The sequence below is a fragment of the Rhamphochromis sp. 'chilingali' genome (assembly GCF_963969265.1).
Source record: "Rhamphochromis sp. 'chilingali' genome assembly, chromosome: 4".
Lineage (NCBI taxonomy): Eukaryota > Metazoa > Chordata > Actinopteri > Cichliformes > Cichlidae > Rhamphochromis > Rhamphochromis sp. 'chilingali'.
In genome coordinates, this window is record NC_137948.1 from 18813018 (window position 1) to 18840810 (window position 27793).

The 27793-nt window shown below is 39.9% G+C and overlaps 1 protein-coding gene across 1 annotated transcript in view; it reads right to left on the reverse strand.

Moving 5' to 3' along the window:
* The window catches only part of ptprdb (protein tyrosine phosphatase receptor type Db), a 169587-nt gene that overhangs the window by 51205 nt on the left and 90589 nt on the right, over positions 1 to 27793 (reverse strand). The window contains exons 6-8 of the mRNA XM_080881151.1: positions 20939 to 21085; positions 6023 to 6168; positions 3304 to 3445 (exon numbers count right to left, since the gene is read on the reverse strand). Coding sequence (XP_080737277.1) covers positions 3304 to 3445; positions 6023 to 6168; positions 20939 to 21020 — 370 coding nt within the window. The 5' untranslated portion in view covers positions 21021 to 21085. The remainder of the gene's footprint in view (positions 1 to 3303; positions 3446 to 6022; positions 6169 to 20938; positions 21086 to 27793) is intronic.

Sequence of the window (27793 nt, forward strand, 5' to 3'; positions counted from 1 at the left end):
ATTCATCCATCAAGAGTAAAACAAAAATCAAAAATAGACGCAGACACACACAAAAGTAAGCATGCCTGCTTGCACTCAGATGGACAAGTGCACAAACACGCACAAAGACGACCATGTGAGACAGGAAAAATTCTGGATGGATGGAGCGGAACAGCACAGAAGATGCAAAGAGTGGTCTGATGTGAATAATTTAGAGGCTGCTGTGTAGTAGACCTAAGAGCATGAGGAGAGACAGAATGAGCGAGAGTTTGGGAAAAGGAGGAATGTTTGAAAAGATAAAGAGAGGAAAGGGAAAGAGTAAAAGTAGGAGGGATGGACTTGGAAACAAACAAAAACAAGTATAAGAGAAACAGGAAGAACTGAAAACTATGCTATCACCCATCAGACAGACAAGAGGGACACAGAGAGAAAGAGAAAGACAGAAGGGGAGAGAAAGCATGAGAAGACAGAACAATAGGCTGCATGTCCGTTCCCCATGAGCATGTACTGTAAAGGCAGGCAATGTGATTATCCACACTTGAGCAACTTCACTCACTAAGACACTCTTGAGCTTCAAACAACTGGTACATAATGTTCTCCTAATGGACTCCACTAACACTAACATCACTATCTGCATTAATGGACTCTTGCGAACACTAAACCGTCTACTGCAGCGGATCCAGGCTCACACTTGAATATATAGCCGCTTGCGAAGAATCCCCCAAGCCTCCAATTTCCATCCATTCACTCAGCCATCCATTAGTTACACCCACTTTATCCTGTTATTCTGGGTTACAAACAGGAATAGTCATTTGCAAATCATTGTCACTAAATTATCAGAGGAGCAGTTAACCATTGCAACTATTTCTTTTTAAATATTGCTTCAGTTAGTTAGTTAAGAAAACCTGCAAAAACAATGATTGTTTAATGTGTGTATACATACATATATATATATATATATATATATATATATATATACATATATATATATATACACATATATATATATATATATATATATATATATATATATATATATATATATATATATATATATATATATATATATATATATATATATATATTGTTAAGGTTCAAAATTGAGGAGGGAGAGTACAAACCACTCTTGGTCCAGAAGGTCTTGGTCAAACAATGATTTTAATGAACACACGTGTGGGAAGACACTCTGTACGCAGACAGCCAGTAGTCCTCGACTTAATCAAAGCATGAACAGATATTTTATAGCATCAGGGTTTGATTTACTGACGCCCCTTCATGCGTCACAGATACATTTTATACATAGATTTATACAAGATGATCTTCTGGCTTTTACCCCAGAAGATCATCTTCTATTTTCATGGCTGGCCCTTCCTGTCTACCTTTCAGTTCTTGTCTTGTTCCTCTTTCTTGCCGAGACAACAAGGAACGGTTCCTCTTTTACCGAGACACTTTTGCAGTTACAGCCAGACATGAGTAACCTCTTCTCTAAATAAATTTAACTCGTGTGTGTGTGTCACGACCTCACATGCTCTTTGTGTCACCTCTTCACCTACTGTCTGTGTCTCGTCCTCAAATGCTCTTTCTCAATTCACCTGTTGCACTTCTGACCTTTTACCAGACCAGAAGCTCACTGAGACTATGTGTATGTCTTCTACTAAATAAATGTTTTAACCAAGAACCTCTACTTAAAAGCTTAATATAAAATGATCTGATATAAGTGTTTTGTAAGCATGTATTGCAATTCCTTCTATGGCTCCAAGTCACTTGCACAATAGATTGTCCGAACATCGCGCCGAACAAAGCTTCCGACCCCCAATTAATTGACCGAGCTCCAACTCTTTAATAAGCACAGATATGCATTGTGTATAAAATAGTCATAACTGCTTAAGGCCTTCTTAAAGCTATCTGTTACATTGTTAAAGCCTCGTCTTAGCCTGCTGCTCAAAATAACTATCTGCTTTCACTTCTGCATACAACTTCCTGTCAGCCTGCAACTCAGTCTTTCTGAAAGAGACACTGTTTAACCCCTGAATGCAATATAAACTCCAGATTATATTATTAATGCAATGGTAATGATGACAATTATTTAACAATAGCAGTAAAATAATTTCCCTGCTCCACAATATATATATATTTCTGTACTATTGGAGGGTCTTGGAGGGTCTTTACCTTACAATATAAAGTGCATTGAGGCAACTCACCTTTAAGGTCTAAAGGTGAGGTGATGTATATACTGTATACGTATATACAAATATACTACATGGACAAAACAGGCGCACTACTTAATCTTTGCATGTACATATTGTCAGCCTTATTGCCACAGTTGTACAAAATCAAGCACATGGGCATGGAACCTGCCTTTATAAAGAGATTGCAACAGACTGGCGACCTGTCCAGTGTGTACCCCGCCTCTCGCTCTCTGGCAGCTGGGGGGACTGGAGCCTCTCCCAGCTACCAGGTTGGATGAATGGATGGAGAATTTTTTGGCATAGAAGTATTACTAGGAACAAAAGGATGGGGTTTTAAACAGGGCCAATCCATCCAGTAAAAAGCCACTGAAAAGCTGTTGAAAAGATGACTTTTGCAGAAGTCTAAATGACACTGACATTTAGTTAAAAAATGAAACCCTTGTTTCTTTGGGTTATTGAAGAATTTTGGTTGAAAAGTGAAAAGAGCATTTCCTTTCATCTTTTGAAAGATGAGGAGCAGGAGATTCAGACCCACACGCCTCTCACTGTGAGGCAAACTTCTTAACCACTGAAGTCTCGCTCTCTCTCTCTCTCTCTCTCTCTCTCTCTCACACACACACACACACACACACACACACACACACACACACACACACACACACACACACACACACACACACACACACACACACGTATGTAAATTGCATAATATACTTCAGCATTCCCCTTCCTGCAACCCTGAAATGGATAAGCAGAAGAGAATGGATGGATGGATGGATGAACTACTAGTCTGCATACCTAGAGTGGATGGCGTGTTGCTGCCTGATCAATTCACAATCAAATGAAATGGCACAGCTAGGTGTGATGCAGACGCTTACTAGACTACTTTACTTCGTTTTTAGAGGTCTTTCTAAACTCCTGAAAAGACAAATGCTTTTGTTTTTCGTCAATAAAAATTCTCATGTTACCCTCAGAGTGAACCCTCAAAGGTTCACTCTGAGCCAGGAAAACCCCATTTGTTATAAAATGAAGTGTGTCATAAACAATTTATTAGCTGTTTATGTACAGATTATAAACGCCACCTAAGATGTGAGACAGCTGGATGGAAAAACTGTGTGGGGGAGTTCACACTGACCTCGTAACACAGTGAGTCTGGCAGTGGCAGTAATCTCTCCTGCAGAGCTGGAGGCGTGACATTCATAAACTGCCTCGTCTCTGGGGGTCCTCAGCGGCTGGATCCTCAGGACTGAGCCGGATCCATCATCAAACTCTATAACCTGTTAGTGGGGGAATATGTTAAAGCAGCTAAAATTTCTATTTCTATTATAGATTGGAGAATGCGCAAGGTCAAAGATTTCCTTGATGAAGGAGTGCATAACGTGCAGTTCCCAAAATTCAGTGGCAGCATATTTGTTTGGATCATTTGTATTTGCAAAGGAAAAGGTTTTTAAGGCTTTCCCCCCATTTTTTTTTTACTATGGAAAGCTGAATCCAAAGTATGACATCGTTGAAAACACAGCTTAAAACAGATCTCAGGTTTGGAGAAAAGCAAAGACCTTACACTTGAATATCTCTCATGTTCTTTTTCACATGTAATGACCAGATTTTTCAGATCTGCTGGACTGCACATTATAACTGCTGTTGCATAAGTCTAATACATGCATGTAATTTATCTGGATTCTGAATTCTGGGAATGTTTCCACTGACTGAAATCCAATAAAAATAAATCCCACAACAAGTCCTAACCTACAGGACGTCAATGGGAAATATACAGCAGGTAGCCCAAATGTTATATAGTCTGGATTAAAAATAAAATATCTCCTCGAGTGATTTAATCATGAACAGGAAGATACTGAGGTGAACTTGAACCTGGAAGGAAACTCCACTTATTAAAGTGGAAAAGCACCCTGAGCTGAGGGTGACACTGGCTGAGCAGGACCAAGGCTGATTCAACATCTCCATCTAAGAGTGACTTGTGGGGTGGGGAAATAAAGCAAAGGTTAGAGCCTACGGGAAACCAATAAGGCTGATCACATAAGAATCTCATATAGTGTAGCCCCAGGCATCAACTGACATATGAAAAAGTTGAAGCATTCCAGACATCTGTATGGCAGTATAAAAAACTGTTCAAATTGACAGTTTTTGTTGTTGTATGCAAACAGATGCATTGGATTATTTATATATATATATATATATATATATATATATATATATATATATATATATATATATATATATATATATATATATATATATATATATGTATACCTACATATGTATGTATACATATATACACACAATTCCAATTTATTTATTCTTAATAGGGACAGACGACAACAACAGTTGCCTCAGGGTACTTTATGCTGCAAGACCCTACATTATTAGAGAGAAAACCCCACCAATCAGATGATCCCATAATAATAGTGATGGGCACTCATTATACAGCTACATGTCAATTTTTGTACAAACAGCACACCTTTCTCCCAGTGGGGAATCTAATGTGTCAAGAACTAGTCCTGTTATATTTAGACAATGATTGAGTCAGTAGCTTTTACAATAGCTCTGACGCTCTGGAATAATCCTTGTTCATGAATACGTTTCATGAATACGTTTCTTAAATAATTGATCGTTTGCTCTGTTAAAATGTCAGGAAATTTAAAGAATGTTTAGACAGTTTTCAGGAGGCCGGTTTGACTTCATCAGCTATTATTTTTTGTTCTCAACGTCAAAGGGTTTTGTTTCATAAGACAAAAAAAGAACATCCTCGCTGTCAGCCGGCTGGGACTATAATGTTCGGCATCTGTTCTTAAAAAGTTTTTTTTAGACGAATAGTTTTGGGAATATCCTTTTTCACTTTCATGCTATGTTGTATGACAGCATAAACAGTTAACCTGGCATTATCCAAAGATTATAAACTGAACCTATTAATATTTGACATCTCAGTATGAACAATAAACTATAAAAATTACACATTATCTTCGGCTTCCTCTTTTGTTTTCCACAATTCTCATTAGTACTTTGAACAATTAAGTGATTACAATAACAGCTGAAAATGATTTCAGCTGATTGCCAATTATATCGGTGCTTTTAACAGCTATATTTAAGGAGCAGAAGTAGCGAGGGTAGATCAGTTGAAATACCTGGCGTCAGAGAGGTGAAGGGGTGAGTGCAGGAAGAGTGGGTGGAGACGAGTTTTGGGGATGATTTGTGACAGAGGGATAACAGCATGAGTGAATCGGAAGGATTACAAGATGGTGGTGAGACCTGCTGTGATGTATGTTTGACAAAAAGACAGGAGGTCGAGCCAGAGGTGGCAGAGTTGAAGATGCAAAGATTTTCGATGGGAGTGACTAGAATGGACAAAGTTAGAAATGATGAATATATCAGAGGGACAGTTATGTAGAGGAAGGATTTTGGTGAATATTAGACACACGGTGTTGAAGATGGAGCTCTCAGGCAGGAGGAAAAGAGGTAAACCACAGAGAAGCTTCATGGATGTAGTGAAGGAGGATGCTAGAGATGGGGTGAGATGGAGGCAGATGGTCTGCCATGGTGAACATCCCAAAGCAGTCTTTTTACTAAAAAATAAATAAATAAATCGTGGGCTGTGGGAAAAATTATAAAGAAAACATGACAGGAAAATGCTAACAAGAACTGACAGTAGCAGCAGTCATCTTGCCTCAGTGCTCTGTGTGGCCACTCACTGCAAACACAGCTGCTTCCAAGTAGCCAATAAATCTCTGTTGTTGGACACTAATCTATTTTCTTTCACAGCACTTCACCACGGGAAAAAGTTAGTTAATGTTACAGGAGACACAACGTTTCAAATCCCATTAGTATCTCAGCTTCTTTACCTCAAATCGCTGATTGCTGACTTTTTTGCCTTTCTTATTCCAGACAATCTTGGGCTGTGGATCTCCTGCGGCCTGGCACACAAAGGACGCGACTCCCCCCTGGACTCCTGTCTGGTCCTCTGGGGTTCGTGTGAATCTAGGGGGTGCTGCATGAAAAAAAACATAAATCAAACATCAGGTTCACACTGAGCGTGTTACTCTGTGTGGATGCACATCCACATGCCGCAAAGCAAAACGATAAGTTGTGACATACAGTTACAATCTTGATAGAATTTCCACCACTACTATTTACAGGCACTCCTACAAATATTCTCTAATAGATTATTATGTTTTTCCGTTCTCTGCTTTGTTGTTTCGCACCCAAATATCACTTCATATAAAACCACAAACTTCTGCTTACACATCAGTAACAGTTAAAGTGTGATTGTGATCTGTGCTGCACTTACACAGAGTGGGAAAGAGGGACGCCAGCTGTGTATGTGTTATGCAGTTTAAGTAGGAAAAATTAAGGACAATGATGCAGCCTGGAAACGATTTCAACAATCCAAATGTGTGTAAGTGTGTGTGTGTGAGTGTGTGTGGTATAATGTCAGCTACTTCTTGAAGTAGCTCTACACCTTCAGCACATCTTTCTGTTGGATGTTCACGAGGTTGGCTTTGTCTGTGTGTCTGTGTGTGTCCTTTTTTCTCTGTACATGTGTGTGTGTATGTTCCGCCATGTTTTTCCCTCTGTCCCTGTACCACCAAAGAAGCTTAATATTTATATGCCATAAAGGATTTATGAAGACTTACTCCTGACATGACCACTAAAGCCCCTCGTTCCAGGGACGCCAACAATATCATAACCGCAGCCTCCGCTGGATTGTGACATCATGACATCAAATAGATTCGGCACGTCAGTCACGGCACGTCACCACCAGCTTGCCTAATGGCATTCCAGCCAAACCAGAAAATCCCTACTTAAGGGCTTAGCGCCAACCGCCCTGACAAAGGGAGAGAAATTGCTTTTTGCTGTTTAAAAGGAGGGAGGGAGTAAGGGAGAAAAGCTAAGCTCTTCAGAAAAGGGAAGGAAACAGAGAGCGAGAGAGAGTGAGTGTGTGTGTGAAAGAGTGGGAAGAAATGAACAGAGGAGTGAATGAGATAAAAGGAACGAGTGAGAGAGACAGATGGAGAGCAGTAGAGGGAGCGAGCAAGACACCGAGGGGTGAGACGGAGCGCGAGCGAGCCAGATGTACTGGCAAACATAGCCGGAGAGCCCCAAGCTGCCCAATCACCTCTACACCTCACTGGCTCGCAGCCAAATCTACCTCAATGACTGACTAAAACAATGTGTGTGTGTGCGCGTCTGTGTCAGAGAGCCAGAAAAAGGTAACGTGTGCATGTTTCCGGGTTCTTCTTCATCCTCCGTGCCACATTACATGCAAACCGCATGTTTCGGGTTACGACTAGGCTACTAAATGCTTATCGACAGGCTCGCGGTGACTGCCAAAAAAAAATTGACAACTTATTAGTCGTGTATTTATTTCAGTCAGCTGCGAGGCAAGAAATACCTTCATCAGGCCAAGCTTTTAAAATAAGAAAACTCGCAGATCCTCCTGGTAAACATGTATACAAAACAAAAATATAAGTAAAAAAAGTATCTTAGTATCTTAGTTAACAAATCAGTCAAGCAGAAAAGCAGTCTGCAGATTAACAGAGAACAGAAATAATGACCTGCCTGCAGCTATAACATGTAAAGTATGTGCAACATTTTTTGCGTGTGTCATTACAATGCATGTGTGTGTGTGTGATGCATGAGCGAGTAGATGGGTGTGTCCCTCTGAGAGAGAGAGAGAGAGAGAGAGAGAGAGAGAGCATGAGAGAAAGAGAAAGAATGAAGAGCAGGAGAATCTCTCTCTTAATCCTCTTGCTAATCTCTCCCCCACAAAACAAATGAAAAGTGTAAAGGCAGCAGGGCCATACTAACGGTAGATCTTTCCAATTGCTTTTTTTTTTTTTTATCTATCCCCCTCTTCTTTTTTACCCACCCTAACCCTGATCATTCTCTTCATACATCTCGTGTTTAATTGTCTTACGTTAAGCTTTGCCTCTCTATCTCTCTACCCCATCCCAGTTTTTTTAACCACTGAATCCCTTCTTTCTCCCGCTTCACAGCTGCTCTCCTTCCTCCATCTTTCACCCTCCTCCTTGTTACTCTTTCCCCATCTCCTCCCTCCATCTCTGGGGTGTTACATAAGTCTTCCTGTCACATTGACTGACTTTATGAAGGGAGGTGGGGTTCCAACCGTATGCTCCACACTTCTCCCAACTCTCTCCTCGCAATTCCCCATCTCTTCTCTCCTCCCCTCTCTTTATTGGCTCTCATCCTTATTCTCTTTTCTTTGATTTCCCTTTCAGTTACTTCACTGTATTTTCTCTGAATTCATCTTCACTGTTCTCCGCCTCTGGTTTCCTCCCTCTGGGTGTCCTAACTGGTCTGTCTTTTGCCTTGATCATCAGGGTTTTTTTTGTGACTGTGCCACTTGGTGGGATTAAGCATTGACATCTGGGCCAAAGGAGAGAAGCTGAAACTCAAAAGGAAACTTAAATATTTGTACATGTTTTCAGGAGGGACGGAATATGCACAGGTTCATTGTTTTGCTGATGTAGATGGACTCGGAAAAATGAAGAACAATTACAGTGAGAAGGTGCTCATGAATGTTACCATATGTTACCACATTTCCTCACACCATCCTTCAATGTGATCCAAGATGGAAGTGAAGGAAAACTACTAAGTGGTCCACAGAGAGAGATTTAGAGGGAATTAGACGGTGCCAATCTTTCCACTCTGGTGTGAGTGTGTGTGGGGGGGTGGAAGAAGGGTGGCCTACATAGCAATCCATATAGTGGGACCTAATCTACACAACAGATTGCAGAAATTATTCGGTCAGCTCCTGTCCCTGCACCACTTCTGAGTCATGGCTAAAGATCTACGGTAAACAAAAAGATAATCTTCAGATCTTCCCTGTAATTAAAAATAAAAGAAACATAAGAATTTGGTTACCACCAAGTAGCACTGAGGATCTATAACCTGAATAATTTTGACTTCTTCACACATGCTTTCACATTTAGACATTGTCTTTTCCGTCCAATTTTTAGTTTTAATTTTGTAAATGGTGACAAATATTATGCCATTTCAGAATTAACCGCAATGGGGTGATGGGGGCTCAGTGAAGAAGCACTTTGAAAAGACAAATAGCCAGACTAAAGGAAGCTAATGGCACCGTGTAGGAGACTATGGGGGCATATTATAGCTGGCAGATGCTGTCTTAACCTAGAGGGAGGGAGAGAGAGATCGGGTTTGTAAGAACAGATGCTAGAACAAACCTTCAGGGAGCATGATTTACGGATATAGTGTACTAGGATTGGGAATGTGATTAGATATAAGAATGGAGAGCTGATGTTTGGTAGGGAAAACAGATGGAAAGTAGTGGAACTTTAAAGGTTTGATAAATAAAAGTCTACTTTTAATGCGCAGAGAAATTCATGAATATGTGCCGAGTAATGAACAACGACTGAAATGTATATTTTATTCTCAAGACTCATGCATTTGATTACAGAAACCTAGGATGACTTTTTCATTCATTTGATTACATTTTCTACTAAAAGTAACCCTTAAATAGCAATATATTTTGGACAGGCTAAGGGCTCTGAACTCATTCCTACACATCTTTTAAAATGCTGCAAATTATGTGCCCTCATATCTCATCTTGTGTGCCCGCAATCACTTAGCTGATCCAATACGAAAAAGCCATAAAGCAGACAGGCGGATCCGAACAAATCAAATCAACAAAAAGCAATGGATTGAGCAACACGAAATGGGACTATTCTGCCTGATACTGCAGATATCAATTGGAAAAGAAAAACTAATATAAACAATATAAAAATATAGCGGGAGTAAGCTGAGTTTTCATTAGTGAAAGACTAAGGTTTCAGCTAAAAGGAGCAGATACTGAGGTCAGCTTTTCCTATGTGCTGGCTAATGTTTGGAAATGAGGATCAAATTGTTTTTAACCTTTATGATCACATCAAAATCAGGGGCATCTTCATCTACGTACTCATAGATAATCCTGGGTGTGGACGTGTAATCATGCGTATGAACAGGTTATGTGAGTACTTGTGTTGGAAGTTTTGATCATGTCTAAAAACGCTGACTAGATCTTACCAAACATCTGTGCTGCACCTGAGATTCATTAGTATGTTAGGGATAGAGAAAAGATCTAAATGTGGCTGGCCGATCAGTACTCAAAAGAGCACTGAATCAGGCTTGTCAGACAAGTTGAGGAACGAGGCCAATATAGAAGACTGAGCCAGGGCCATGATAGTCAGGCGAGAATGGGCAGCTGGCCAGAACCATAACTTAAAACACATTAACATCAAACGGACACATTAAGAGCAAATTATCAGCTGCTCGCTTTCGTCCTGGTAATGAAATTGGATTGCTTGGGCCAATAAACACAGAAACACAGAGCTATCATCCTTCTGCAGAACACAGAAGCATTAATTGGAAATTATTTGGCAAAATGAGCAATTTCAACTTAGCAAAATTAAATTTTACACAATAAAGTGCCGTAACATTTGGAACAATTTCACATTAAAATATGATGTTATTCAGGTTGCACAAAGTTTAAGTGTCTATTTGAACCAAGCCAAAGCAAAGTATTACATCCTTCTTTAAACTCAAAGCCCTGCAGTTTTTTGGGTGAATTTATTATTTGACTTATTTGACATAGATTAGGAGTTTCTGAGCAACTGCCAGCTGATGTTAACAAGCATTAACGAAACATTGTGATTTTTACACTAATGCAGGGAAAGACAAAATGCACTTTTATTGCTGATAGTTAACGCACATCCAATTAGCATGACACTTACCCACCCAAGCTGCCGCAGGGTTTGGCTAGTGCTGAGTTAATCAGGGTTAATTTGTTAGAAACACAAGGGGAGGAATTAATCAAACAGGATCTCTTTTTATACACAGGTCATTAGAAGCACATGGGCTTCCCACTGGGTATACTACTTTACTGGGTCAGAGCTGGCTTCCCATAAAGAGGAACAGAGGGTTTTCAGTGCTGGTCGCACTGCATTAGTTACATACCACTGGTCAGTTACGTTACAGCAAAGCTAACATTATCCAGGCCTCAACACAGATGAGTGCACCTGCTAAGCTAATGCTAAGACAAGGTAGTCAGATTCTGTTACTCACAGATGAGCGCACAGCTATGCTAGCTGCTAATAGCTACAGTGCCTGTGATAGCACAAAACTGAGAAGCTTCATATTTCTTCAGTTTCACATGCACTGTCCTGCTCTCAGCCTATCACCTTACTCAGGGTTGGACATTAATAACAATAAAGAACAAATTGAGGGATCACAAATAGTCAATTTAACAATAATTTAACAGGCTAATTTCCCAGAAAGTTAATAGTAAGGCCCTTAATCCTAGCGTGAGCTAGTTAAAATAAAGTAACACAACTTTGATTGCCATTTTAGTTTCGTGTGTTAATGACTTTGGAAATTGTTTGTGATGTGGCCCATTTCTGTCACCTTCTGCTGCACAGATCAAAGATTTAAAATGAGCAGATGAGCATGAGGTGACACATCATCACTGAAAATGAATTTTAATACAATATAATGAATTATTTCAGAAAACATACCATGAATTATTTGGATAATGACTAAAATTACTTAAGTTGATGGATGGCATTTTCATTTAATAATGAGCTGCACACATTTCTTATAACCAATCCTTTTCTCCACTATCGGAGCAGATTTCTGAAAACTGTTAACCCTTCTACTCTCCATGTGTCCATAAATTCATAAATCCTTTACTTGCCTAAAAAAAATGTTTATATTGCCTTTTTCATTTTTAAGATACAGGAGCAGAGGACCTAATGTAAACAGATCGCCTATTGGTCTATACTCATTTTCATTTTTAAAAAATGTATTATATAAAAATGTAGGTATTAGTAAAGAATTGAAGTCAGTTCTAAAGCAAAGACTTTATCCATTAAATAACCTGTTTTACACTTTGCTTCCTTTGATAGCTCTGAAGTAGAGCGGAGGACTGGAGGGGCATGTACTTTTTTGATTTCATGTGGAGACCAACAGTGTCAACTCAAAAGCAATGAAAGATCTTTTTTTTTAAATTTTTTACAAAAGCTCAAATGTAAAACTAAACCATTGTGATTGTACAGAGAAGGGTTACTCACAACGAAGATAAAATTAAAAAGATATATAATGTGTTAGATCTGCCTGTTCAGTTTATACAAAACAACTGCTGGATCTTGCTTAATACTGAATAGGGAGCTGTTATATTTATTTCTACAAAAATCTTTGTATACAGTACAAAAAAGTGTCATTGAAGGCAATGAATTCACACAAAAACTGTATGTTAATAACAAACTACAGAGAGTTTCACAAGTGTGATCATACCAACTTAATTTCTTGGACCTCACCCAATAATGAATGACATCACTCATTCATATGTCAGCTACATACCTAAATAGGTACAAAGTTTAAATACATACATAAAGTTTGGGGCTATACTTTGAACAGTTGGACACTGTTATTGATCACTAGTGCGCCAGTCATTTGAAAATCTGAGCCTACAGAGGAATTCAGCAACTGTCTGCATCATGGCCCAAACTGCGTTGGGCAGGTGCTGACGTTATAACCAGTCATGTCAACCAGGTTCGGGGCTTTACTCTCCTCTTTCAGTGAGCAAAGTGATACAAATCACAAAAGAAACAAAATCCCTTAAAGTAAATTGCTTGTATATCTTTCACGCACTTAACAAATTCTTTGGGCTCAACCCGCTGACCCTGACCTTTAGGCTAACCTGACCTCTGTGACCCTGTTTCTTCACCCTGATCCAATGAATCCTGACTATGGCTGCATCCACACGTATTGGAATTTTCCATGTTAGTTTTCTAAAATATCTCTGACTATTTCCATGAAAATGAAAATGCAAAAAATGATGTCAGTTGTCATCAAGTGCATGCCAAAGCAACAGGTGGCAAAATAACCTCAACTGTGTCGAAATGTCAGCGATTCGGGAGCCTGAAAAAATACTGAACACGCAGTCTGCCAATAAAAAAGGAGAGAAAGGCACAAACATTTGATGTTGGAAAACAAAATCTTCACTCTGGTTTTTCAAAATCTCCTTTCAAAGTGACCTAAAATAAAATTTATGTGGATGAAATGTCAAATAGGAAAAGCTACATTTACTTATTTTCTTTATGTGTGCATGTGTGTGTGTGTGTGTGTGTGTGAAAGTAAGAAAAGCTAGCTCCACTGTCACTGTAGCATTCTGAGCCAACCATCTCTCACTTTAAGCTCGTCCAAAAGGCCAAGTAAATACTGGCAATGTGTTCAGAGGGTGACAGGTCAATTGGTCACCACATGAGCAAGTTCTTTGTTTCTAGTGTTGTGCGCTTGTCTAATATGAATGAAAAGATTATTTTTTCTAGTAAAAAACAACAAGAACAAAAAGACTAAGGAGTTTATTGAATCTCCTGTGTTTTTTCCCTTTATACAAAAACCTTTCAAAATAGATAAATCGGAGCTGCCCAGTTTTTACAACACATTAATGAAGTGACGAAGCTGAGGGAAAGTTTCACATTACTGAAATCTTCCTCAGGCAAAATGTTAAAAAACTCTTGCTTGGTTTCAAAATGTACAGTCCCCTTACGAAAGCACATGGCTGCGACTCGATAATGCCATCCCTACTGTAAGCCTCTGAAACATGAGCTGTTTCTTTGTGTTGTGTTTCACATACTGCGGGCTGGAGTTTTCACTGATACATCCAAGCCACATGGGGAAGCATGGCAACCCAGTGGTTTTTGGGGGCAAATGCAGGCCAGCAGAAAGAAACCCTGTTGTTGTTTTGTTCCCGCTCACCCTGAATGATACGCAGAGAGATGGAGTTTCTCGTATCTTGATGCGTACGTGTGGCAGTGGCCTAGATTGTGACAGGATCAGGGCATTACTCTTAATCCACCAGATAGATGTCATATACATGCACGCGCACAGAAACACAGAGAAAGAAAAGTGTGTGGGGGGAGAGGTGGAGAGTAAAAGAGGGTGAATTAAAAAAATAAAAACGTGAAATCACATATGCAAGCTCAGTGCACTGCTTGCACAGTCGTACCAGCGCTTGTGTGCAGAATGCACATATGGTGAAGTCATGCAAGGTTTCCAGCTATGCACATGGGATACTGTTCCATTTGATTGCGTCATAATACTCTAGTGTAACTATACGAGTAACTTGGGTGTCGAGCAAGGGCGTCGATGTCGTCGGGATTTCTAGAATTTAGTAACATTTTATGCCACATACACATAAAAAAATCAAATGTGGCCTCTTTTTCTAGAAAACCCTATTATCCTTCAAATGTGTTTTATTCCTTCTGCATTAAGTTTAAGGAGAGATAAGCACAACTGAAAGCAATTTTTAGAATGAATTTAACATTTCAAAACATGTCGCCACATTTTGAAGACCAAAGATGCCAGTGTGTCCCAGCACCCCTGTTTGAATCCTCAGTATTCAAATCTCAGAGTCCCTACTGTTGATATTAAAAGAAGCTCTGAATGTCATACACAATGAGATAAAAAGGGGAAGAAACATCCCACCGCCCCCTTTCAAGCCCTCTGTCCCTTCTTTCTCACCAGATTACATGGATGTGCTGAGAGGAGGCAGAGAGCGAGCGCCAAAAGAGCAATGGAGAAAGTCACAACGAATGAGATGAGGGCAGGAGAAAAGAAAAACATAGACAGAGAAGGCAAAGTATGAATCCTTTCCCCCCTTGTCGCATCTGTGCTGCTCCCCGAACTCTCATAGAGGAACTGTGGGAGCATCATTGTTTTGATGGATGACTGGGCCTTAACTGGCCGACCCTGGAACTTACACGTGGGACAAGAGGGCAGGAGGCTGAAAGGAAAACAAGAGTGGTTTGCGAATATGTGTGCGTGTGTGTGCTATAACTGTGCTCTGGGTGACTGTGTACTTTTAAAACATTGCAGGATGGAAATGGCTGACTGAAGCCTGCACTTGTGTGTCATTACAGCAGCTTTGTGCATATGTATGCCTGCTTTAGAAGGTGATGATGAAAAATGTGCTCTATTCTATAACCACAAACAGCTACGCATGCTTCATGTATTATATACTTATGCAACAAGCATTTCAAAACAAATACACGGAATGAAATTTCCACTAGATACCATTTTGACTGAAAAAGTATAACTCCTGGATGTTTAAAAGACTCATAAAGCTTGACTAGCAGCCTTTTCCTCTTACATTACTCCCTTTCTGAGTATCAAGTCTTTTAGTACTCCCACATTCCTCTTATGCCTTAATGTCTTTTATGCTTAGTCTCAACTCAGACCGGAGCATTTCATCATCTCTGCTATAAGATCCTCATTGCTAATTGTCAACCTGAATAGTCAGACCTGGCCATGTCTCTCTCTCAAAAAGTCTGGATATGTTTCCAAGCACATCAACTCAACACGACGTTTTTGGTTTCCAAAATCTCCAGAGCCACGTTTGTCCCTCTCAGCAGCTCCCGGCGGTCTGTCAATCTATACAGTCTCCAGTTATTTAAAAAAGTGTTCTATTCTATTCTGTTCTATTTATTATCAGAGAAAGCTGCTTTAATTTTTTTTCATTGGCACAAATAGATAGAACTGACCTTCCTCCATATCACAAATATTCCGTTTTGTTGATAATGAAAAAAATCACAACACTGAAATGTAGCTTTTTTGTTTCCACAGTTTCATAAATGCAGATGAAAATGCAAAAAATGATGTCAGTTGTCATCAAGTGCATGCCAAAGCAACAGGTGGCAAAATAACCTCAACTGTGTCGAAATGTCAGCGATTCGGGAGCCTGAAAAAATACTGAACACGCAGTCTGCCAATAAAAAAGGAGAGAAAGGCACAAACATTTGATGTTGGAAAACAAAATCTTCACTCTGGTTTTTCAAAATCTCCTTTCAAAGTGACCTAAAATAAAATTTATGTGGATGAAATGTCAAATAGGAAAAGCTACATTTACTTATTTTCTTTATGTGTGCATGTGTGTGTGTGTGTGTGTGTGAAAGTAAGAAAAGCTAGCTCCACTGTCACTGTAGCATTCTGAGCCAACCATCTCTCACTTTAAGCTCGTCCAAAAGGCCAAGTAAATACTGGCAATGGCAATGTGTTCAGAGGGTGACAGGTCAATCGGTCACCACATGAGCAAGTTCTTTGTTTCTAGTGTTGTGCGCTTGTCTAATATGAATGAAAAGATTATTTTTTCTAGTAAAAAACAACAAGAACAAAAAGACTAAGGAGTTTATTGAATCTCCTGTGTTTTTTCCCTTTATACAAAAACCTTTCAAAATAGATAAATCGGAGCTGCCCAGTTTTTACAACACATTAATGAAGTGACGAAGCTGAGGGAAAGTTTCACATTACTGAAATCTTCCTCAGGCAAAATGTTAAAAAACTCTTGCTTGGTTTCAAAATGTACAGTCCCCTTACGAAAGCACATGGCTGCGACTCGATAATGCCATCCCTACTGTAAGCCTCTGAAACATGAGCTGTTTCTTTGTGTTGTGTTTCACATACTGCGGGCTGGAGTTTTCACTGATACATCCAAGCCACATGGGGAAGCATGGCAACCCAGTGGTTTTTGGGGGCAAATGCAGGCCAGCAGAAAGAAACCCTGTTGTTGTTTTGTTCCCGCTCACCCTGAATGATACGCAGAGAGATGGAGTTTCTCGTATCTTGATGCGTACGTGTGGCAGTGGCCTAGATTGTGACAGGATCAGGGCATTACTCTTAATCCACCAGATAGATGTCATATACATGCACGCGCACAGAAACACAGAGAAAGAAAAGTGTGTGGGGGGAGAGGTGGAGAGTAAAAGAGGGTGAATTAAAAAAATAAAAACGTGAAATCACATATGCAAGCTCAGTGCACTGCTTGCACAGTCGTACCAGCGCTTGTGTGCAGAATGCACATATGGTGAAGTCATGCAAGGTTTCCAGCTATGCACATGGGATACTGTTCCATTTGATTGCGTCATAATACTCTAGTGTAACTATACGAGTAACTTGGGTGTCGAGCAAGGGCGTCGATGTCGTCGGGATTTCTAGAATTTAGTAACATTTTATGCCACATACACATAAAAAAATCAAATGTGGCCTCTTTTTCTAGAAAACCCTATTATCCTTCAAATGTGTTTTATTCCTTCTGCATTAAGTTTAAGGAGAGATAAGCACAACTGAAAGCAATTTTTAGAATGAATTTAACATTTCAAAACATGTCGCCACATTTTGAAGACCAAAGATGCCAGTGTGTCCCAGCACCCCTGTTTGAATCCTCAGTATTCAAATCTCAGAGTCCCTACTGTTGATATTAAAAGAAGCTCTGAATGTCATACACAATGAGATAAAAAGGGGAAGAAACATCCCACCGCCCCCTTTCAAGCCCTCTGTCCCTTCTTTCTCACCAGATTACATGGATGTGCTGAGAGGAGGCAGAGAGCGAGCGCCAAAAGAGCAATGGAGAAAGTCACAACGAATGAGATGAGGGCAGGAGAAAAGAAAAACATAGACAGAGAAGGCAAAGTATGAATCCTTTCCCCCCTTGTCGCATCTGTGCTGCTCCCCGAACTCTCATAGAGGAACTGTGGGAGCATCATTGTTTTGATGGATGACTGGGCCTTAACTGGCCGACCCTGGAACTTACACGTGGGACAAGAGGGCAGGAGGCTGAAAGGAAAACAAGAGTGGTTTGCGAATATGTGTGCGTGTGTGTGCTATAACTGTGCTCTGGGTGACTGTGTACTTTTAAAACATTGCAGGATGGAAATGGCTGACTGAAGCCTGCACTTGTGTGTCATTACAGCAGCTTTGTGCATATGTATGCCTGCTTTAGAAGGTGATGATGAAAAATGTGCTCTATTCTATAACCACAAACAGCTACGCATGCTTCATGTATTATATACTTATGCAACAAGCATTTCAAAACAAATACACGGAATGAAATTTCCACTAGATACCATTTTGACTGAAAAAGTATAACTCCTGGATGTTTAAAAGACTCATAAAGCTTGACTAGCAGCCTTTTCCTCTTACATTACTCCCTTTCTGAGTATCAAGTCTTTTAGTACTCCCACATTCCTCTTATGCCTTAATGTCTTTTATGCTTAGTCTCAACTCAGACCGGAGCATTTCATCATCTCTGCTATAAGATCCTCATTGCTAATTGTCAACCTGAATAGTCAGACCTGGCCATGTCTCTCTCTCAAAAAGTCTGGATATGTTTCCAAGCACATCAACTCAACACGACGTTTTTGGTTTCCAAAATCTCCAGAGCCACGTTTGTCCCTCTCAGCAGCTCCCGGCGGTCTGTCAATCTATACAGTCTCCAGTTATTTAAAAAAGTGTTCTATTCTATTCTGTTCTATTTATTATCAGAGAAAGCTGCTTTAATTTTTTTTCATTGGCACAAATAGATAGAACTGACCTTCCTCCATATCACAAATATTCCGTTTTGTTGATAATGAAAAAAATCACAACACTGAAATGTAGCTTTTTTGTTTCCACAGTTTCATAAATGCAGATGAAAATGCAAAAAATGATGTCAGTTGTCATCAAGTGCATGCCAAAGCAACAGGTGGCAAAATAACCTCAACTGTGTCGAAATGTCAGCGATTCGGGAGCCTGAAAAAATACTGAACACGCAGTCTGCCAATAAAAAAGGAGAGAAAGGCACAAACATTTGATGTTGGAAAACAAAATCTTCACTCTGGTTTTTCAAAATCTCCTTTCAAAGTGACCTAAAATAAAATTTATGTGGATGAAATGTCAAATAGGAAAAGCTACATTTACTTATTTTCTTTATGTGTGCATGTGTGTGTGTGTGTGTGTGTGAAAGTAAGAAAAGCTAGCTCCACTGTCACTGTAGCATTCTGAGCCAACCATCTCTCACTTTAAGCTCGTCCAAAAGGCCAAGTAAATACTGGCAATGGCAATGTGTTCAGAGGGTGACAGGTCAATCGGTCACCACATGAGCAAGTTCTTTGTTTCTAGTGTTGTGCGCTTGTCTAATATGAATGAAAAGATTATTTTTTCTAGTAAAAAACAACAAGAACAAAAAGACTAAGGAGTTTATTGAATCTCCTGTGTTTTTTCCCTTTATACAAAAACCTTTCAAAATAGATAAATCGGAGCTGCCCAGTTTTTACAACACATTAATGAAGTGACGAAGCTGAGGGAAAGTTTCACATTACTGAAATCTTCCTTGTAGCTTTTTTGTTTCCACAGTTTCATAAATGCAGATGAAAACGCAAATTTAAAATACCAAAAATTTTGTGGACAATTACTGGAGACAAGAAACACCTGGTAAAGATTTTAATTCTTTACACTTATTAATAATGTTGGTAGGACACGTAGGACACATGTTCTTCATGAGATCAAAAATGTGTCTCAATACAGATTTTTGTACAGATTTGATCTTGTAAATTAATTCAGTTAAACAAGCTAAGCTTAAACTATTGGTAAACTAGCTTATGCTTAAGAAAACGAATCACCAACTATCTTGTAATCATTAGAGCACAAATAAAAAAAAAAATCAAAATTTTAAAATTCCAAAATGGACTATTAATAAACTAATTGTCTTTCAGTTTTAATTTAGCCAGTGGTTACACATATTGAGCATTTTGATGACATCAACTTAGGCTGTGGGAAAATCCATCCTTTCATAAACAAACAAACAAAAAATACATAAATAAATGAATAAATTCTTTTTTTGTTCAGTAACATTAAAAGTAACGATTTGCAGTAATTGCAGCTATAGTTTCGTCCAGGATGTGACTATACCCAGTATGCTAATGTGCATGTAAATTTCCTTGACAAATATATCGGATGAGGATTGGATGATGTGATGAGCCACAGGGATCACACATGGATACACACACACACACACACACACACACACACACACACACACACACACACACACACACACACACACACACACATGCACATGGTATAATCACAATTACACAAGCAGTAGGGAAATTATCTGATTTGCCATATGTGGTCTGTCTATCCATGCCAAGTAATACTGGGATGGACAAAAACATCTGGCCTTGTATCAAACCTGCTACCAAACATACACTCATGCACAGATGTATAAACTCACACAAACACACACACATATAGTAGGGATGTGATATCTGGAATAGTGGTCTATGAAACACAAACTGCTACAGTGGGGCAAAAAAGTATTTAGTCAGCCACCAATTGTGCAAGTTCCCCCACTTAAAATGATGACAGAGGTCAGTAATTTGCACCAGAGGTACACTTCAACTGTGAGAGACAGAATGTGAAAAAAAAATCCATGAATTCACATGGTAGGATTTGTAAAGAATTTGTAAACAATCGGTGGCTGACTAAATACTTTTTTGCCCCACTGTATATATAACATATAATATATACAATTAGCTTTAGCAATGAAGCAATGAATCACAATGTACAATAAATTACAGCAACAGTTTATAAAAAAGCATTTTATTATATTTTTTACACTTTACATACTTTGGAGGTTTGTTGTCATGTGCATCTTGAAGAACTTCATGTAATCTCAGAGTAGCTAAATGTTAATGAGATCAGGGCTCTGTTGAGTCCATGGCATCTACTGCAGATCTGTTTGTTCTGCTTTCATGACTCTGGCTGTTTGTTTGGTTTGATTTCATCAGAATAAACCAAATTAAATTCAGACTCCTCAATGTACACAAATCCAAACATATAAGGGTCACAAACCTCTGCACAATATTATATGTGTGTGTGTGTGTGGCTGTGTCTGCACTAGTGCAGAGTGTGAAAGCACTCACTGTCAGCATCAGCGAGGAAGAGGAAGCTGAGGAGGAGCAGGCCTGGACAGGAGTGCATCATGGGATATGTCGACACATGCATGCTGTATCAGCCGTGAGCTCACTGCCTCACTGTACAACAGGACAATAGAAACAGGCTCTCACAACCTAGGGAGGGAATCAGGGAGTCAGAGAAAGAAAGAAAAGGAAACACAGTTATTAGTCCACTTTTTAGAGAATTTCAGACATTATATCAACTGTGGCTACACACACACACACACACACGGGCACACACAGACTTGAAGTGTGTGAGTTCCCTCTGGGCCTCACACTCCAGTTATGCAGCTGCCTCTCCCCTTCTCGCTTCATTAAGACCATACACTCATTGCCAGAGGTGTGTTTTGATGTGTGTGCACTTGTGTGTGTGTTTGAGAGAGAGAGAGTTGACTAAGTAGCTGATGAATTTCAACTTATGGCAAACATTTGGCATTAAAAAAAATCAGCAACTTCTGAAGTTCAGTTATGCTTTTCTTTCTTTCTTTTTTTTCCAATCTGCCAAGCAAGCAATGGTCTGAGTTTTTCTGCTTTATTTTTTTTGCCCATTATATAATCTACAAAGCTTTTAAGTACTACAAAGTACTTCAGTAATGGATTTCTTCCAAATGTGCGTCATATCGTCATGATTTCAAATTGATAAAAAAGGAATGACTGGCTTTAAGATGGAGGGGTGGAAGGCTAGAGCAAGGGATTGATGGATGATGGGCAGATTAAAGTGGGAGGAGACTGACTAGTTTTATCTGCTGGCTATGTTGCACAGTGTTGGATCAACATACAGCTCAATGTCTCTATCCCTTCATCTTAAGCCTCCTTCCTTCCTTACACTCTGTCAGGTCCTTTCCTGCTTTTAAAGTCTTTACTCTCCAAAACGTTCCCTCGTCACTTCCTCATATCCTTTCTCTTTAACTTACGTTCCTTCCCTTTTCCTGTCATTTGTTGTTACTCTCTCCATTGCATCATTCTTTCTCCTTTCCATCAGTCAATTTTTTTTGTATTATTCCTAACTCTCTGTCCCTCTAACTGTCTGTCTGTCTGTCTTTGTGCCATCTGCAGTGCCTGGTGTGAGTGTTTGGCATTAGAAGAGACAGGCGTCAGTCTGTGTGTCAGAAATCTCACAGCTCAAATCACATGACACAATGAGACATGGCAGATCACTGCTGCTGTCCAGAAGCTGACAGTGTTGAATGAGAGACACTGAAAGTGAGCAGAGGCAGGAGAGGGATGCGTCTGGGCCTATGCTGTAACGTACATGCGAGCATATGCGCGGGTTCATGCTCATGCTGCTTTACGTGAATTCCTGTGTTCGCTAACTCTGATTGCAAGTACCTGTAACTGAACTGTTTCTGTGTGTGCATCTACATATGCATCTGTGCGTGCCTGAAGCTGTGTCACTGAGAGGGTATGTGCATGTGTTTGTGTGCCTTCCAAAACTGGACAGATTCATCAGTGACGGCAGCAGTCTTAATCCCCTCCACTCGTGAACAAGCCATCTGATTAAAAAAAGACAAGGGGGGTGGGGTGGAAGAACACTGGAACCCAGAGCTCTTTGCATCCCTGCAGCTAAGGCAGCAAACAACTAAAACCCTCGCTGGATTTTCCACTTGGTTAGGTTTGGAACAATTACTTTGGGATAACCTAGATCTCTCCGTGCACAAATTAAGTCCTGCACTGATTTACACTACTCTAGTACAGTATGGCCAGGCACAATACTTATTGTGTTTCTTGAGGATCTACCCAAAAGAAAAACACGTTTTTTTTGTGTGTGTTCTTACTAACTAATTCACAAGTTATTTTGTTATTAGCTGTAAAAAACTGCTCTCAATTACACAAACTCTACTTATTGTACTAACTACAGGGTGACTGCTATTGTCATTCTAAATGCATACTCATAACAGACAGAGCATTCTTCACAGAGCATTCATATGCACATTTGTGTAATTAAGTCTAATTTGCAGAAAATTCAATATTGGTAAGAATGGATCTTTTTTTTTATGTGTGTGTGTGTGCTGTGTATGCCCACTAATCACTGCAGCTTATTCACTGTCACTGGAAAAGCCTGCATTATTTAGTAACTCACTTCACAGCGTGTCACGTTAATTAAAGAGCTAACTCAGGGTGGTTTAGGGGATGGCAGTGATGGAGGTAGTGATAAATAAAAAGATATGAGAAAAGGTGTGTGGAGAGAGGAGAAATATAATAACGTGTAATGGAAAAAAGACTAAAAGAAGCCCAAAATACAAACTTACACACACAAACGGACAATCACACACACACAGCCAGGTAGTCACCAGATTGTCATCTGCTGGCTGTTGTTGCTAGTATTACTGACGGCCTAACAGAAAGCCTCCCTCTATGCCCGAGCTTCTGCTGCTGCTGTAGATCACAGTCGGCCCTAAGCCATTCACTTACATTAGTCCCTATCACTCAATTATACACTGTCTGTCTGCCTGGGCCTGCAGCTATCTGTTACACTTATCGCTGGAATAGCTTCTGGCAGAACAAAGACTAACTGAAGAGTGGGAGACCAGCTTATGCTTCTACGTCCGGGACAGACAGACGGACGTAGAAAAGTGAACAGGATTAGAAAATATGTCCGGAGCCTTGTTTCAGTAATAATAATAATAATAATAATAATAATAATAATAATAATGATCAAGAAAACATAGAAAAAAACAAGGTTAAATTCATTTAAGTGCTATTTATAGTATTTATTTTAATCTATTGCATTCTTCCAGTTGTTACAGTCAATTTAGAACAGAAACAATTCATTAAGAGAACAAAAGTTGAGAGCTGAGGAAGTACAAGTCAAAAGGAAAAAAAAAACAAATTAAAAGAAAGTGAAAATCTGATCCAAAAACGGAAAGAAAAGGAAAAGAAAGTGTGGGCGGATGATGAGAGAGAGGAGGGGAGACTACAAAGCGAGAGCCTAGTACAGCTGGAAGGGATGTTGAGAAAGATAGAGACAAAGACAAAAGACAGATCCTAAAAAGCATAGCTTAAGGCAAACCGTGTGCCATGGAAGAGAACACTGAGAATCCTAATTTGATTTGATATTCCAAAAGCTGAGCCACCAAATGCAATTAGACATACTAATTAACTTATTCTATTTGCCCTGTTGAAATGGTGGCAGACTGACAGAAATGTCAATGAAGAGACAATTTGTGTTTGTTGCATCATAGCGCCGCACGAGAAAAAACAAGATAAGCTAAGTGGCAACAACAAGGTTTTTGTTGCACTCCTCAGCAGCGAGCTCAAGTTTTCTCAAAGACCATATTTTGATTATCTCGGGCCGCTTTCACACATGCAGCAAGTTTTATGGATCAGCTCATACGAACTCTGGAGTGAAAGCTGTCAGCTCATCTCTGGTGCTGTTATTTTATGAAGAAAGTCATCTTACAAATGACCTGTATGAGATCATTTAGTAACCACGGTAACACCTGGTGGTTCCTTGAAAGCACTCGTGTGGCAAAACTGGCTTTTTTTCTTCTTCTCAAGATGACTAACTTAATTCCTAAAGGACTTCAATTCTCAGCTTTTCCTCCTTCTCGGTGTAGGTGGTTTTGACGGCAATATGTCGTTTGATTATTTAACAGCTCCTTAAACTAATACCACGGCTTAACGGCGAAGTTGAAGATGCTGCCTTGTCACTAACACACGATCTGAAAGCACTCACTGACGTAACGGATAGATAACAAGCAGTATACGATAAGAAAAAGAAGAAAAAGGAGCAAATTGTCAAACTGTCTCCTAACACAACAAAGAAAACACAGCTGGATATGGCTTGAAGGGAGAGTGTTTGTTTGATGTATATGACTACTGAGCATGTGCGTGCACATAAACTCATACACATGCTGATTACCAGTTATCCATCATCTTCCCAAGTGTACACAAACAAACTCAAACAGACTCCAGAAGTAAGCCCTCAGCATTTATTTAAGAGAAATTATGATCTTTAAAGGCACAAAACTTAACGTTGCGCTGGCACATTTTAATTGCCTCTGCAGAGGATAACTCACCCACCTTTGAGCGTTCAAGAGCAGCCGCTGTATGCAGGTAGATATATCATATGCCCATGTGTTATTATTTGTCAGTGTGAGAAAAACACAAGACAAGAGACACAGAGAAAGTGCTCTGCCGAGCCACCTCGCTGGCCTTTTCAAAAGTGACTCAGAGGGTGGTATCGTGTGGGCGCTGAGACGCACGTAAACTGTATACATCAGCTGCATATCCCAAAGATTCAAATGCTTATATTCAATTATTGTTTTTCATTACTGATGACATTTTCAAAAAATTAAGGCCATCTGTGCCTCAACTTTTTTCAATGTTTTCCACATTAGCCATGCATGACAGATCAAAAACCACATACATTTGTGAACTTGCTGCACCTCTTGCACCAACATTTTAAACCTGTAAATCCAAATTGGAGCAATACACTTGAAACTTGACTGCTGCGTGACTTATTGACCTCACCGAGTACAATGACGGAGAAGTGAAGAGCAATAGATTTTAGATGATGAATTGAAATCACATGTATTTGTGATATTAATCTCCACATTTTCAAAATAAGCAAGCTTTACATCTCCATTTGTTTAAGAGGACATATGATTTACTTGCTCTTAAAGATAAAAAGAGACGCCCCAATTTCCTCAGTTCACACCATAACACACGTCAAGCACTTTAATGTGAGTGCAATGTGGAACAGTGAGCTGCTGCACATATAGCTATATATAGCTATGAGAACAAATGACCAAATACCAGTTTTCACTGGGAAATGGAGCCCCCCAAAACTCTGAAAAGTCATTTGAGCTGGCTTTCAGGACACTGGCAGCAACAAGAAATCAATAAGACAAACTGAGAGGGGAGGAAGAGAAAATGTGATTGATTGAGATGAGGATTTAGGCTATCTGGCTGTACTCAACTTATCACTTCCCCCGGTTCACCAAACACTCTGTCCTCCTCCCCTCACGACATGCCTCTTATCCTTTCTTTCTGCCTCCCTTTATATCTTTCTTCAGCCTGGCTGCTTCTCTCTCTGCCTCCCCTTTTCGTTTTTTCTCTCTCCCTTCGCTACCCCGAACTTTCATCCAATCCCAAACTCTCAAGCAAACTATCATTTTCTTTTTTGCCTTTGTAAGATGGTTTCACCAACATCTTACCTCTCTTAAGGAGCACTGCAATGTCAATCAAGTGTCTTATCAGGTGATAACAGGGGATTTTGGATTTTCTTGAATAAAAATAAGAGCAAATTTCATACTCAAAGAGGCAAAGAGTACCTATTTCAGATTGCGAGACGGGCTTCTATTTCATTTCAGAACACATTTTTATTTTAATTTGCAGACATTACCCATTTTTCCTTCCTCCTCAGTTCTGTTTCCTTGATGTTAGAATAAAAGCTTTTGAGTTGGTTCTCCCTTTTCAGCAGCTCCTTGCGTGAAAGCAGTCTGTTCTTAACACCTGAAAGATGAAAATCCATACTGCTGTGACATTGCTGAATAATGTGGAAACCTCGAGAATGGCAAACTTCACAAGCCTGACTGGCTCAATACTGTTTAATAGCCATTTACAGTGGGGCAAAAAAGTATTTAGTCAGCTACCGATTGTGCAAGTTCCCCCACCTAAAATGATGACAGAGGTCAGTAATTTGCACCAGAGGTACACTTCAACTGTGAGAGACAGAATGTGAAAAAAAAATCCATGAATCCACATGGTAGGATTTGTAAAGAATTTATTCGTAAATCAGGGTGGAAAATAAGTATTTGGTCAATAACAGAAATACAACTCAATACTTTGTAACATAACCTTTGTTGGCAATAACAGAGGTCAAACGTTTACTATAGGTCTTTACCAGGTTTGCACACACAGTAGCTGGTATTTTGGCCCATTCCTCCATGCAGATCTTCTCGAGAGCAGTGATGTTTTGGGGCTGTCGCCGAGAAACACGGACTTTCAACTCCCGCCACAGATTTTCTATGGGGTTGAGGTCTGGAAACTGGCTAGGCCACTCCAGGACTTTCAAATGCTTCTTACGGAGCCACTCCTTTGTTGCCCGGGCGGTGTGTTTTGGATCATTGTCATGTTGGAAGACAACCCGTTCTCACTCCCAAAGCGTAACATTTTACGCTAGGTGACAAATCGTCACCATATTACGTTTTCGGCTACCCACCACGTTCCTAAATGACGACCTCGGAAAAAGAGGAAATATGAGAACCGTCTGGACTGAACCTACACATGTTCGCTCTTTTTCTTCAAATCGCTTAGAAACACGCTATTTAACATCATTAAAGACCTGGTTAAGGTCAGGAATAAGGTTATGGTCAGGGCTAGGGATAAGGTTAGGTTTAGGGCTGGAATACAGGTCTGGAACGTCTACTACCGCGGGAGCGTCATTGCACTGGATTCCAGCCATAACCCGCCGCGTACCATAAGAACGCCGAAGGTCTCCTTTCGCGTTCCTCAGGAACGCCGCGGGACGTGACAAAACGTCCACATGTTACGCCTCGGGAGTGAGAACGCTCTGTGGAAGACCCAGCCTCGTTTCATCTTCAAAGTTCTCACTGATGGAAGGAGGTTTTGGCTCGAAATCTCACGATACATGGCCCCATTCATTCTGTCCTTAACACGGATCAGTCGTCCTGTCCCCTTGGCAGAAAAACAGCCCCATAGCATGATGTTTCCACCCCCATGCTTCACAGTAGGTATGGTGTTCTTGGGATGCAACTCAGTATTCTTCTTCCTCCAAACACGACGAGTTGAGTTTATACCAAAAAGTTCTACTTTGGTTTCATCTGACCACATGACATTCTCCCAATCCTCTGCTGT